The 16374-nt window shown below is 36.3% G+C and overlaps 1 protein-coding gene across 1 annotated transcript in view; it reads right to left on the bottom strand.

Annotated features, from left to right (window-relative positions):
* The window catches only part of LOC308338318 (cilia- and flagella-associated protein 276-like), a gene marked incomplete at both ends in the record, with an annotated part of 29426 nt that extends 15246 nt beyond the window's left edge, over window positions 1-14180 (bottom strand). The window contains 2 exon segments of the mRNA XM_080796338.1: window positions 13721-13939; window positions 14067-14180. Coding sequence (XP_080652464.1) covers window positions 13721-13939; window positions 14067-14180 — 333 coding nt within the window.
* Between the last annotated feature and the right edge of the window lie 2194 nt (window positions 14181-16374).

Below are 16374 nucleotides of genomic sequence, written 5' to 3'. Positions count from 1 at the left end.
GAATAGGGTGGAATCTGAAACACCAGTTACAGAACTATTGACATAAATCCATATGATATAGACTAAGATATCACATTTGAGGTGATTTGTGAACCTTGGAAACAATTCATATATGTGTTGGGAGAAAGAGCAGTATACAGAATGGTTTCAAGTTTTGCAACTGAGCAACTGGGAGAGTAAAGTTATCATAGGTTACAAAGGGGAAAACTACAGATTGAGTGAGTTTGAGGTCAGAATGGCGTAACATAAGAAATTCAGCTTTAGACACATTAATTTTGAGATGTTAATTGTACCTCGAAGTTTCTACGCTGAACTTGTTTGGTGGTATAAAGTTTCAGAAGTCAGGTGATAGGCCAGGGCTTTGAGATATAACTGGGGAAATCAACATACAGATGATATTTAGAGGCAGGATGAAATCCCCAGAGGAAAGGGTGGAAAAAGAGAAGAAAGAATGAGTTCTGAACCATGGGATTTCCCAATTACAACAGGTTGGGGAGAAACTGAAACAGAACAGTGTGGTGTGCTAGAAGTAAAATGGAGAAAGTGTATAGAATGAGTGGTTTGATTTATTTGGCATTTAAAGGTCTTAGAAGAACCTGTCAAGAAGTTTTGGTGAAACCATGTAGACAAAGCTGGATTAGACAAGAGAATGTAAAAAGAAGCATTGCAGATATCATGTAGAGCCAGTTCTTTCAATAATTTTTAATTGAGAAGGGGCAGGGAGAAAAGGAGTGGCATCCAGAAGATAAATGGAATCAGGTAAGTGTTATTAAAATGGTAGAACCAACATGTCTTTATATGCTAATGGGAATGATTCAGAAAAGAGGAAAAAAAAGTGATATAGAAAAGTAACAAAAGGGACACCTGGGTAACTCAGTGGGTTAAAGCCTCTGCCTTCAGCTCAGGTTATGATCCCAGGGTCCTGGGATCGAGCCCCGCCTCGGGCTCTCTGCTCAGCAGGGAGCTTCCCTTCCTCTCTCTCTGCCTGCCTCTCTGCCTACTTGTGATATCTGTCTGTCAAATAAATAAATAAAAATCTTAAAAAAAAAAGAAAAGTAAGAGAAGGAGTCAAGATGGCAGAGAAGTAGCAGGCTGAGAAAACATCAGGTAGCAGGAGATCAGCTAGATAGTTTATCAAACCATTCCAAGCACCTACAAATCCAACAAGAGATCAAAGAGAAGAGCAACAATTCTAGAAACAGAAAATTGACCACTTTCTGAAAGGTCGGACCGGTGAAGAAGTGAATCCAAAGCAACGGGAAGGTAGACTGCGGGGGGAGGAGCCAGCTCCTGATTAGCGGTGGAGCAATGGAGCACAAAATTAAAACTTTTAAAAGTCTGCTCCACTGAGGGACATCGCTCCAGAGGCTAAATCGGGGTGAAGCCCACATGAGGACAACATGGCCTCACATCCTGCAGGGTTACCTTGAGCCGTAATCCGTGGCACAGGCCACTGCTCTGTGAGTGGGGGCCCCACATGATCCAGGGAGACCCCCCCCGGAAGAGCTCAGGGATCTGCAGGGTTCAGTGACTCCAGGCAGAGCTGTGTGCCAGAGACAGAGACACTTGGTCACAGGCTGGGTGAGCTCAGAGCACAGCTGGAGGCCAGGGAGAAGGGAATGATTGAGCGCTTTTCTCCGAGGACGCACTGAGGAGTGGGGCCCTGACCTCTCAGCTCCTCTGGGCTGGAGGTAGGGAGGCCGCCATTTTCACTGTCATCCTCCAGACTCTACGGAAAGCATTCAGGGAACAAAAGCTCCCGAAAGTGAACCCGAGAGGATTACATAGCCTGGCCTGTAAGGGCGGGGCAATTCTGCCTCAGGCTAAGACACTTGAGAATCACTACAACAGGCCCCTCCTCCAGAAGATCAACAAGAAATCCAGCCAAGATGAAGTTCACTTATAAGGAACAGCGGAATTCAAGAAGAGGAGAAAGCAAAGCATGGAATTCATGGCTTTCTCCCCATGATCCTTTAGTCTTGCAAAGTTATTTTTTTTAATTTTTTTCTGCTAAATTCTTTAAAACCTTTACCCTTTCCTCTTTTAATGTTTTTTTAACTAGTTTATCTTAACAATAACTTTCATAAAGAAAAAAAAAACTTTTTCGAACTTTCATTATTATAGTCATATTTTATCCTTCATTGTGTCTAACTTTATTATTTGTATATACAAAAAGCTTTTTCTTCTAAAAATTTTGGGGTACAACTTCTTCTAATAGATTAAAATACACCCTAAATCTAGCACCAGGCTAGTTCTAGTCTCCAGCCTGAGCAAATTTTCTCCACTTTCTTTTTCTTTATTCTCCCAACCAACTTATCTTATCAACTCCTTTTTTAGAAATTTAAAAGAAAAATCATCTTTATAGTCATATTCCATCCCTTCATTGTGTTTACCCTTATATATGTTTTTCATTCTTTAAAATTTTGGAAGGTAGTTTCTTCTAAGAGACAAAAATACTCCCCAAATTAAGTGGGTGACCCTGTTCTAGTCACCAGTCCAATATATATATATATATATATATATATATACACACACACATATATATATATATATATATTTTTTTTTGTCTTCTTTAAAAAAATTTTTTTTTCTGAACTTCTTTTTACCCCCTTTCTCCTGCCCATGATTTGGGATCTCTTCTGATTTGGTTAAAATACATTTTCTTGGGGTCTTTGCCACCCTTTTAGTATTTTATTCACTCCTTCATATGTTCTTATCTGGATAAAATGACAAGGCAGAAAAACTCACCACAAAAAAAAAGAACAAGAGGCAATACTGAAAGCTAGGTATCTAATCAATACGGACATTGGTAATATGTCAGATCTAGAGTTCAGAATGATGATTCTCAAGGTGCTAGCTGGACTCGAAAAAGGCAAGGAGGATATTAGAGAAACACTGTCCGGAGAAATAAAAGCCCTTTCTGGAGAAATAAAATAACCAAAATATAACCAGGTTGAAATCAAAAAAGCTATTAATGAGGTGCAATAAAAAATGGAGGCTCTTACAGCTAGGATAAATGAGACAGAAGAGAGAATTAGTGATATAGAAGAAGAAATGACAGAGAATAAAGAAGCTAAGCAAAAGAGAAACAACTACTGGATTACGAGGGGAGAATTTGAGAGATAAGTGATATCATAATATGAAACAACATTAGAATAATTGGGATTCCAGAAGTAGAAGAAAGAGAGGGGGCAGAAGGTATATTGGAGCAAATTATTGGAGAGAATTTTCCTAATATGGCAAAGGGAATAAGCATCAAAATCCAGGAGGTGCAGAGAACCCCCCTCAAAATTGATCAGAATAGGTCCACACCCTGTCATCTAATAGTAAAACTTACAATTCTCAGTGACAAAGAGAAAATCCTGAAAACAGCCCAGGAAAAGAAGTCTGTAACATACAATGGTAAAAATATTAGATTGGCAGCAGACTTATCCACAGAGACCTGGCCGTCCAGAAAGACCTGGCATGTTATATTCAGAGCACTAAACGAGAAAAACATGCAGCCAAGAATACTATATCCAGCTAGACTATCACTGAAAATAGAAGGAGAGATAAAAAGCTTCCAAGACAAACAAAAACTAAGAGTTTGTAAACACCAAACCAGTCCTACAGGAAATATTGAACAGTGTCCTCTAAGCAAAGAGAGAGCCTAAAAATAGTAGACAAGAAAGGAACAGAGACAGTATACAGTAACAATCACCTTACAGGCAATACATTGGCACTAAATTCATATCTCTTAATAGTTACCCTGAATGTAAATGGGCTAAATGGCCAAATCAAAAGACACAGGGTATCAGAATGTATAAAAAACCAAAACCCATCAATATGCTGTCCACAAGAAACTTATTTTAAGACCCAAAGACACCTCCAGATTTAAAGTGAGGGGGTGGAAAACAATTTACCATGTTGAAGGATAACAAAAGAAAGTTGGGGTGGCAATCCTTATATCAGATAAATTAGATTTTAATCCAAAAGCTATAATAAGAGATGAAGTAGGAAACTATATCATACTCAAAGGGTCTGTCCGACAAGAAGATTTAAAAATTTTAAGTATCTATGCCCCTAACATGGGAGCAGCCAACTATATAAACCAATTAAGAACAAAATCTAAGAAACACATCCACAATAACACAATAATAGTAGGGGACTTTAACACTCCCCTCACTGAAATGGACAGATCATCCAAGCAAAAGATCAACAAGGAAATAAAGGCCTTAAATGACACACTGGACCAGATGGACATCACAGATATACTCAGAACATTCCATCCAAAGCAACAGAATACACATTCTTCTCTAGTGCACATGGAACATGCTCCAGAATAGATCACATCCTGGGTCATATATCAGGTCTCAACCGGTACCAAAAGATTGGAATCATTCATTGCATATTTTCAGACCACAGTTCTCTGAAGCTAGAATTCAATCACAGGAAGACATTTGGAAAGAACCCAAATACATGGAGGCTAAAGAGCATCCTACTAAAGAATGAATGGGTCAACCAGGAAATTAAAGAAGAATTGAAAAATCTCATGGAAGCAAATGATAATGAAAACACAACTCTTCAAAATCTGTGGGACACAGCAAAGGCAGCCCTGAGAGGAAAATATACAGTGAAAAAGCCTTTCTCAAGAAAGAAGAAAGATCTTAAGTACACAACCTAACCCAACACCTAAAGGAGTTGGAGAAAGAACAGCAAAGAAACACTAAACCCAGCAGGAGAAGAGAAATACTAAAGATCAGGGTAGAAATCAATGAAATAGAAACAAACAAACAAAAAGTAAAAACAAACAACAACAACAACAAAAATAGTAGAACAAATCAATGAAACTAGGAGCTGGTTCTTTGAAAGAATTAATAAGATTGATAAAGCCCTGGCCAGACATATCAAAAAGAAAAGAGAAAGGACCCAAGTAAATAAAATTATGAATGAAAGAGGAGAGATCACAACCAATGCCAAAGAAATACAAACAATTATAAGAACATATTATGAGCAACTATAAGCCAGGAAATTTGACAATCTGGAAGAAATGGATGCATTCCTAGAGACGTATAAACTGCCACAACTGAACCAGGAAGAAATAGAAAACCTGAACAGAACCATAAGCAGTAACAAGATTGAAGCATTCATCAAAAATCTCCCAACAAACAAGAGCCCAGGGCCAGATGGCTTCCCAGGGGAATTCTACCAAACATTTAAAGAAGAATTAATTCCTAGTCTCCTGAAACTGTTTCAAAAAATAGAAATGGAAGGAAAACTTCCAAACTCATTTTCTGAGGCCAGCATTACCTTGATCCCAAAACAAGACAAAGACCCCATCAAAAAGGAGAATTGTAGACCAATATCCTTGATGAACATGGGTACAAAAATTCTCACCAAAATACTAGCCAATAGGATCCAACAGTACATTAAAAGGATTATTCACCATGACCAAGTGGGATTTACTCTTAGGCTGCAAGGTTGGTTAGACATCTGCAAATCAATCAATGTGATACAATACATTAATAAAGAAAGGACAAGAATCATATGATACTCTCAATAGATGCTGAAAAAGCACTTGACAAAGTACAGTATCCTTTCTTGATCAAAATTCTTCAAAGTGTAGGGATAGAGGGTACATACCTCAATATCATTAAAGCTATCTATGAAAAACCCACAGCAAATATCATTCTCAATGGAGAAAAACTGAGAGCTTTTCCACTAAGGTCAGGAGCATGGCAGGGATATCCATTATCACCACTGCTATTCAACACAGTACTAGAAGTCTTAACCTCAGCAATCAGGCAACAAAAAGAAATTAAAGGCATCCAAATTGGCAAAGAAGAAGTTAAACTTTGCTCTTTGCAGATGATATGATACTTTATGTGGAAAACCCAAAAGACTTCACTCCAAAACTGTTAGAACTCATACAGGAATACAGTAAAGTGTCAGGATATAAAAATCAGTGCACAGAAAACAGTTGCATTTCTATGCACCAACAGCAAGACAGAAGAAAGAGAAATTAAGGAGTTGATCCCATTTACAGTTGCAGCCAAAACCATAAGATACCTAGGAATAAACCTAACCAAAGAGGCAAAGAATCTATACTCAGAAAACTATAAAGTACTCATGAAAGAAATCGAGAAAGGCACAAAGAAATGGAAAAAAAAAATTCCATGCTCATGGATTGGAAGAGCAAATATTGTGAAAATGTCTATGCTACCTAAAGCAATCTACACAGTTAATGCAATCCCTATCAAAATACTATCCTTTTTTTTTTCAAAGAAATTGAATAAGCCATCCTAAAATCTATATGGAACCAGGAAAGCTCGAATAGCCAGAGGAATGTTGAAAAAGAAAGCCAAAGTTTGTGACATCACAATTCCTGACTTTAAGCTCTGTTACAAAGCTGTCATCATCAAGACAGTATGATATTGGCACAAAAACAGATGTATAGATCAATGGAATAGAATAGGGAGCCCAGAAATAGACCCTCAACTCTATGGTCAACTAATCTTCAACAAAGCAGGAAAGAATGTCCAATAGGAAAAAGACATTCTTTTCAATAAATGGTGTTGAGAAAATTGGACAGCCACATGCAGAAAAATGAAACTGGACCATTTCCTTATACCACACACAAAAAATAGACTCCAAATGGACAAAAGACCTTGATGTGAGAAAGGAATCCATCAAAATCCTTGAGGAGAGTACAAGCAGCAACCTCTTTGACCTCAGCCTCAGCAACTTCTTCCTAGATACATCACCAAAGGCAAGGGAAGCAAGGGCAAAAATAAACTATTTTGACTTCATCAAGATCAAATGCTTTTGAACAGCAAAGGAAACTGTCAACCAAACCAAAAGACAACTGACAGATTGGGAGAAGATATTTGCAAATGGCATATCTGATAAAGGGTTAGTATCCAAAATCTATAAAGAACATATCAAGCTCAACACCCAAAGAACAACTAATCCAATCAAGAAATGGGCAAAGGACATGAACAGACATTTCTGCAAAGAAGACATACAGATGGCTGACAGACACATGAAAAAGTACTCCACATCACTCAGCATCAGGGAAATACAAATCAAATCCACAATGAGATACCACCTCACACCAGTCAGAATGGCTAAAATTAACAAGTCAAGAAATGACAGATTTGGAAGAACAAATATTGTGAAAATGTCTATTCTACCTAAAGCAATCTACACATTTAATGCAATCCCTATCAAAATCCCATCCATTTTTTTTAAAGAAATAGAACAAATAATCCTAAAATTTATATGGAACCAGAAAAGACCTCGAATAGCCAAAGGAATATTGAAAAAGAAAGTCAAAGTTGGTGGCATCACAATTCCAGACTTCAAGCTCTATTACAAAGCTGTCATCATCAAGACAGTATGGTACTGGCACAAAAACAGACACATAGATCAATGGAACAGAATAGAGAGCCCAGAAATAGACCCTCAACTCTATGGTCAACTAATCCTCGACAAAGCAGGAAGGAATGTCCAATGGAAAAAAGACAGCCTCTTCAACAAATGGTGCTCAGAAAATTGGACAACCACATGCAGAAAAATGAAACTGGACTATTTCCTTACACTACACACGAAAATAGACTCAAAATGGATGAAGGACCTCAATGTGAGAAAGGAATCCATCAAAATCCTTGAGGAGAACGCAGGCAGCAACCTCTTTGACCTCAACCACAGGAACTTCTTCCTAGGAACATCGCCAAAGGCAACAGAAGCAAGGGCAAAAATGAACTATTGGGATTTCATCAAGATCAAAAGCTTTTGCACAGCAAAGGAAACAGTTAACAAAACCAAAAGAGAACTGACAGAATGGGAGAAGATATTTGCAAACGACATATCAGATAAAGGGCTGGTATCCAAAATCTCTAAAGAACTTAGCAAACTCAACACCCAAAGAACCAATAATCCAATCAAGAAATGGGCAGAGGACATGAACAGACATTTCTGCAAAGAAGACATCCAGATGGCCAACAGACACATGCAAAAATGCTCCACATCACTCGGCATCAGGGAAATACAAATCAAAACCACAATGAGATACCACCTCACACCAGTCAGAATGGCTAAAATTAACAAGTCAGGAAATGACAGATGCTGGCAAGGATGCAGAGAAAGGGGAACCCTCCTACACTGTTGGTGGGAATGAAAGCAGGAGCAGCCACTCTGGAAAACAGCATGGAGGTTCCTCAGAAAGTTGAAAATAGAGCTACCCTATGACCCAGCATTTGTTCTACTGGGTATTTACCCTAAAGATACAATTGTAGTAATCTGAAAGGGATGTGCACCTGAATGTTTATAGCAGCAATGTCCACAATAGCCAAACTATGGAATAAACCTAGATGTCTGCCAACAGATGATTGGATAAAGAAGAGGTTGTATAATTTTACAATGGAATACTATGCAGCCATCAAAAGAAATGAAATCTTGTCATTTGCAATGATGTGGATGGAACTAGAGTGTATTATGCTAAACGAAATAAGTCAATCAGAGAAAGACAATTATCATATGATCTCCCTGATATGAGGAATTTGAGAGGCAGAGTGAGGGGTTTGGGGTTCGGGAAGGAAAATATGAAACAAGATGGGATCGAGAGGGTGAGAAACCATAAGAGACTCTTAATCTCACAAAACAAGCAGAGGGTTGCTGGGATAGAGGGGTATGTAGAGGGTGGTTGGTTTATGGACATTGGGGAGGGTATGTGTTATGGTGAGTGCTGTGAAGTGATGATTCACAGACCTGTGCCCCTGGGGCTAATAATACATATGATGTTAATAAAAATTTTTTTTTAAAGTTTTCAATGGTGCCACATATTTGGTGATTATCAGTATAAATCATCTGACATTTGTTTTCTCTTATTTTAAGTGCTTATCATAACTGCCATCACTTTAGTTGAATTTTAGCATTTAGTAAAGATCTTCCTTCTTTTCTTTAGAAAGGAAAATCTCTAAACTAATTATTTCCTATCAGTGATATTAAAGGCATAGTTATACTAATAGAAAGCTCGCCCAGGTGCTACATCTTAACTGATTGACACATTTTAACCAATGTCTAGTAGCAATAATTTTATATTTCATAAATTAAAATTATTTTTAGATTTGAAAATGTTAAAAATATATCAGTCAAATAATCCTAAAGGTAAATTATGTATTGCTTATAATATTACTTTGAAATAGATAAATTTATTTTGCTTTTTAACTTTTGTTATTTTAATTATTACTGGGTAAAATTCCATCATCCAAGGTATCAAAAGTGTTAGGATCATTTTTGTCATGACTTTGTCTTTCCTTCATACAGCCCCACCTTAACCTATACACACATATTTCTTTGCCTATTAAATACCATTGATTTCATCACAGAAAGATATCTAAGTATAAAAATGCCAATTCTTGAAATCTTGCTAGAGCTAGAAAATTTATTTTGAAGAATATTGTCATTTGCTCTGTATTAAGCAGTATATCTGACAGTCTTTGTTTCAGCCACTACAGTAATTAGAGAAAGTGAGTCTGTTGGATTTTAATACTTTTTATTAAAAAAACAACAACAACAACAACTGTTTTTTCGTATTTAAAATACTGACTAATAATATCAATTGCTATTAGGCAAAAAAAAAAAAAAAAAAAACAGTACCTTTCTGATAATGAGGTGTAGTCCATAAATGTAGATTTTATTTATTTATTTTTAGTTTTAGTTTTTATTGTGTTATGTTAGTCACCATAAAATATATCATTAGTGTTTGGTGCAGTGTTCCAAGATTCATAAATATACATTTCAGTCAAAAAAATTAAATATTTTTACAAGATAATTTGTCATATGAAGTGAATTAAATAAGATACCCAAAGTTGTTAAATAATTACCTAATAAGACTAATACCTGAATTTATATTTAAACATTATTAGTAAATATTGACATTTAAAGGAAAGTATTAAATATAAAATCCACTTCATGTTCATAGATGCTGTGTTATTTTGATATATAGAATACCTGGAATCTATGATATGAATGTATACATTTAAGAGAATTAAATATCTTATCTGCACATAATAAATCTGTTTTATGAATACAGTACCCAGGAAGTTGGCATTCCTATTCCTACTTGTCAACTTTCAATTTTCTCAGACTTTTCAATTTTTAAATATTCCTTACCTGAATATTGTCTAAAAACATATTTCTTAACACTATTTGCAGTATAAATAAATGTAGCAAGTTTTACTTTGAATTCTTCTAGAGAAATAAATGACATAACTTTTTAAATAAACTTAGGATCAACTTTGCAATTAACAACTCCTTTAAAATCATATAAGTTTAACACACTTTCATGATAAAAGCCCTCAACAAACCAGGAATAGAAGGACTGTACTACAACATGATAGTCTAAAGAAGAAAAACCTACAGCTGATACTAAACACATTGGTGAGACTGAAAGCTTTTCCTTTAAGATCAGGTACAAGACAAGGATGCCCACTTTCACCACTTCTATTCAAGATAACATTGAAGGTTTTTACTAGACAAATTAAGTAAGAAAAGGAAATGTCAGCTGGATTGGAAAAGAAGATATAAATTTATCTCTGTTTGGAGATGACATAATTTTGTATGTAGGGAATCTTAAAGAATCAAAAAACAAAAACAAAAACAAAAATGTTAGAACTGATAAACAAATTCAGCAAAGTTAAAGGATACAAAACACACCATCCTTCATTTTATATACTAGTGAATGATCCAAACAGGAAATTAAACAATTTTATTTACAACAACATCATAAAAAATAAATGCTTAGGAATAAGCTTAACCAAGGAGATGAAAAGACTTGTAGATTGAAATCCTACATAATAAAGCTGAAAGAAGTTAAAGATGACACAAATAAGTGGGAAGATACCCTGTTTTAATAGATAAAGACAACTGTCAAGATGTCAATATTATGCAAAGGAATCTGCAGAGTCAATGAAATTCCTATCAAAATGCTGTTTAGAGTTTAAACTATTCCATAATTTTGCTTCCTCAGAATCCATTTTGTTTGCTAAGTGGCTAGTTGAACCGACACTAGCCCACCTCCCAAGTCCATGCCCTAGATAAAAGCCCAGAGAGTTAGTGTTTTTTTTTTTTTTTAAGATTTTATTTATTTATTTGACAGAGAGAGAGATCACAAGTAGGCAGAGAGGGAGGAAGGGAAGAAGGCTCCCTGCCTAGCAGAGAGCCCAATGTGGGGCTCCATCCCAGGACCCTGGGTTCATGACCTGCGCCGAATGCAGAGGCTTTAACCCACTGAGCCACCCAGGCACCCCTAGAGAGTTAGTCTTAAACAAGAAAATATAAGTCCCTGATATGATACCCTCAACACTTCTGGTGATGTCTCCTGCCTCTCAGCTCCTTCTCCCTGTGTGCCCCTTAAAATAAGACCACCTCCTTCCACCCCCCACACAACTGAGTTTACCAACCTGCCATCATTTTTGGTTTGAATTGACCAATGTGGTTTTAGTCCAGGAAACCCTAGAAACACTCCCCCTGTGAATGCTAATAAAATCATATTCCCCAGGTCCTGTCCCTGCACTCAGCCTTTAATTCCTCATGTGACCCCTTGGAACTTGCTTTGTACCTCTTCCAGGACCTGTGTGTAATAAACTTCTCTATTTTACTTTCTTCTGTGATCTTTGTTGAGCTATACTCATCATCTGACACCCCACCAGGGCTCTACTTAACATATGTTAATTTAACAAAATCCTTACAAATCCTAATGATGTTTCTTTGTAGAAATAGAAATCCAGGGTGCCTGGGTGACTTAGTCACTAAGCGTTGGCCTTCAGCTCAGGTCATGATCCCAGGGTCCTGGGATTGAGTTCCACATCAGGCTCCCTGCTGGGCAGGAAACCTGCTTTCTCCCTCTCCCACTCTTCCAGCTTGTGTTCCCTCTCTTGCTATGTTTCTTTCAAATAAATAACATCTTATTAAAAAAAAAAAAGAAATAGAAGTCCCTTTTAAAATTCATATGGAATCTTAAGGGATATCAAATAGCCAAAACAGTCTTGACAAGGAAGTTGGAAGTCTTAACACTTCCTGGCTCCAAAATTTGTACTATTTTGATTTCCATATTTTTGTAGTATTACTGACATGAAACACAGACCTATACACCACTAGAATAGAATAGAGAGCTGAGAAAGAAACCCTCACATATATGGGAGAATGATTTTTCACAAGGGTTTCAAGCCCATATATTGATGAAAGATGTTTTAAACAAATGGTTGTAAGAAAACTGGATGTCCACAGGCAAAGAAATGAACTTAGACTCTTGAAACAGATTTTTAAAAAAATTATCTGAAATTCATTGAAGAAAAATATAAGAACTAAAATTGTAAAACTCTTAAAAGAAAACAGGAAAAGCTTCATAGCATTTGATTTGGCAATGATTTCTTGGAAATGATAGCTGAAGTATGGGCAACAAAACAAAAATTAAATTGTACCACATTAAAATTAAAAACCTTTGTGAATCAAAGGACACAACCAATAGAATAAAGGGTAGCTCATAGAATAGAAGGAAATATTTGCAAAACATACACCTGATAAAGGATTACTATCAAAAACATATAAAGAATTATAACTCATTAAAAATCCAATTAAAAAGTGAGCAAGGTACTTTATTATTGGTTTGAATTGACCAATCTAGTCTTAGCCTGGGAACCTAAGAAACACTCCTCCAAGAAGTCTAATAAATTTGATATATAGATAAAATATTTCATTCTTTGTTTCTTTTTTATATTATTTAAATGGAAACATTTGTGTTTAATAATGGAAGGATACAGCCAATGTTGTATACTTAAAGTTGGAGTCCTCAGTGGAAATAATAGAATTACTATGCATCACTAAACTAAGATTCAGGTCTGACATTCAATATAATTACAAAAGTTAAGAGTTATTACCTCATATAATGCCTCTATTTTAATTTTTAAAAATTTGATGCTACTGAAAATAGTAGCAGTAATAATAACATTTATTACGGTTTGTACTGTCAAGCACTATATGCATTCATTTAAACTTTACAACATCCACAGGAGGAAGGTATTATTATTATCCTCAATTGTGAATAAGAAAATTGAATCCTACATATAACTTGCCCTAGGAATGAGGGGAGCTGAAATTTGAATTCCGTCCATGTGTTTCCTGAGTTATAATTACTGTCTTACTTTTAGCCTGAGGGTATCCTCTGATATGTCCTCTTCTAGTTGCCTATAAGAGTTTGTTTGGTAAGAGGTTTTATTAAAAATTTTGTAGATCGGGGCACCTGGGTGGTTCAGTGGGTTAAGCCTCTGCCTTCCGCTCAGGTCACGACCCCAGGGTCTTGGGATCGGGCCCCACATCAGGCTCTCTGCTCAACAGAGAGCCTGCTTCCTCATCTCTCTGCCTGCTTGTGATCTCTCTCTCTGTCAAACAAGTAAATAAAATCTTTTAAAAAATTTTTTGTAGATAATATATGTCTTGCAAATATCATTTTTATATAGCTCTTTTTGTATTAGGGATAAAAAGTAATATATTTGTGGATAGCAACTACTCACCAGTATTAACTTGCATTCAGAAATTATATGATACTAAGTCTTTTCGCTCTGACTTAGAGAAGGCCCAGGTACAGCTCTCTTTGGTCCTCCAGAATTCAGGTTAATCCAATTCCATCTACCTCTATCATGTCACTAAATTCCACCCTAAAAGGACCAGAGTGCTATACCTGAGGTGCATGGGGTTGGGAAGTCAGTGCACATCTGCCCTGGCCCTGAGGATCAGCCCCCTGAGCCTGTCTCCAAAAAAGGTTTGTGATGACATCACCCAGGGAACCAGTAATGGGAAGGGGCTGAGGATTGCAGTGAAACTGACAATTCAGAGCAGACAGGCCCAGATTTAAGCGGTACCTTCTGCTTCTGGCCTGATTATTAATACTCTCAAGGAACTGAAAAGAGACAAAGAGAAGCAGAGAAACATTAAGCACAATGGAAATATTACTTTTGATGAAATTGTCACATTGCCCAATAGATGCAGCACCTATCTTTAGCCAGAGAGCTCTCTGGAACCATTACAGAGATTGAGGGACTGCCTGGTCTGAGGGCTGCGATGTTGATGGCCACCACCATGATGACATCATAGATGATATCAAGAGTGGTGCAGCATTCAACAACAAGGAGATTTGACATTATGCCCCATTAAAAAAAATTCTCTAATGATTAAAGTGTTTTATAAAGAACCAATTATCAGTGTATATTATAATCCTGGAATCACAATTGTCTAATGGAATTTTATTTGTAAATGCTGGCTTTAATGAGCTTATTAGTGTTACTATTTTAATATTTATATAGCTTGAATTTTTATAATGAATGTGGGATTCTTTAATCCCAGATAATTAGGTCACTCTGATATATTCAACAGATTGTTGAAGATTATAAAATCATAGATCTAAGAGCAGTACTTCAGGTATCACCTTGACTAATATTTTAGAAGTAAATTATGCTTAAAATAAGTAGTATATCAAACATTTTCCCTTAGAAATAATGTATATGCTTGGGGCACCTGGGTGGCTCAGTCAGTTGAGTGTCGGACTCTGGGTTTCTGTTCAGATCATGATCTCAGAGTCATGGGATCAAACCCCAGGTCAGGCTTGCTCGAAAATTTCCCCCCCACTCCTATACTCCTTCCCCCACCCTGGTTTGCACTCTCTCTTTCTCTAAAATAAATAAATAAAATCAATTAGGTCTCTGTCTTCAGCTCAGGTCATGATCCCAGGGTCCTGGGATCGAGCCCCTGCATCTGGTTCCCCACTCAGGAGGGAGTCTTCTTTTCCCTCTGCCCCTCTCCTGCTCATGTTCTCTTTCTCTCTCTCTCACAAATAAAATCTTAAAAAAAGAGAAATAATGTATGTATCAATTTATTCCTTAATTTGTGAAAATAATTCTTATTTATATTTTTCTAGTTTATAAATATTCTGCTTTAGAAGTTGGGAATTCTAATTCAAAACAATGTAAGAAAAATTATAACCTATAGAATCTTTTATTCATCATGACAGATTAAACAAAATACATGGGATACAACATTTACAAAAATTAAAATTCCATTTTGTCTCTGATCTTCTTGACAATTAGATAAACATGATTGGTGACATAATTTTTACTACCCATAAGAGCACATTGTTTTATAGATTGGACTTTACATTTATATTTTTACCATGAGTCTTCCATCATAGTACAACAAGAGATATAATGACTAATGATATAAGCCATCAGACTTCCAACTGAGATAAGCAGATGTCTAGGAGTAATAGAAATACATAAATGTAACTGAGTAAAGAATTTTGAGGAAATCAACTTTCAGGTATTCAATTTTCATATACATTACATTCTGTTATAATGCATGTTCCCAAAACAACAGTGATTGGAAAATGGGAAAATTACAATAAAAATGGACATACATTGGAGTATGAACCAGTTTATTTTCATTTATTTGTCAGAGAGACACAAGCAGGGGGAAGAGCAGGCAGAGGCAGAAGCAGGTTCCCTACTGAACAACGAGCCTGATTTGGAACTCCATCCCAGGACCCTGGGATCATGACCTAAGCCAAAAGCAGTTGCTTAACAACTGAGCCATCCAGGTGTCTCAATATGAACTACTTTCTGCAGTAAAGACAGCCAGAATAACAAAATGTAACTATAATATTTAGCAAGAAAGGAATAATCATGACTACTGCTCAGGAAGGTATGCTACATGATTTATTTTTTTATTTTTTTATTGTTTTTATTGTTGCTTTATTGATAAAGGAAGTGCTTGCAAACTGTTATTTCATAAAGATATAAATCCTGCACCTTATCCAGTTCTAGATTCCTGGCATGTTGTATCTCCCCTAATGCTCAGAGGTCCAGTTACATCCACATTATCTCAGGGTCAGCAAGCCAGTATTTTCACTTCAATTTTCATTTTGGGGGGTGTAATTTAATTATCTCTATAGGAAGTCTAGAGCCGTAATGAACTACCTGCCTTTGGTAATGAGGTTACTTTTCAATGTCCCGAAGTTTTTATTTGTTTTTCTTGTTATTATATGTTGTATTTTACAGAAATATACTAGTTTTAAGTGCACTGGTTCAACCTTATTACTGTAATAAGCCCTGAAGATTTTAAGATTTTGAAGAGTGTGACATTTACATGGAATGCATATATTCTGTCGTAACAAAAATTCCTGTGAACATTGTCCCCAAACTGGTCTGTGCCCAAGTGACAAGGTGGTACAGAAATTTTGATGCTGTCCTTTTCCCATGTACTTTCAACCAATCCCTGATATCATTACTTAAGAGAAAGGCTTGCCTTCCATCCATCTTGAATTCAATTGTGTTTTCTGCTGAC

This window comes from Martes martes (assembly GCF_963455335.1).
Source record: "Martes martes genome assembly, chromosome: 2".
In the NCBI taxonomy this organism is placed as follows: domain Eukaryota; kingdom Metazoa; phylum Chordata; class Mammalia; order Carnivora; family Mustelidae; genus Martes; species Martes martes.
The sequence above is the reverse complement of the archived record's forward strand: the minus strand, read 5'-3'. Positions and strand labels throughout refer to the sequence as shown.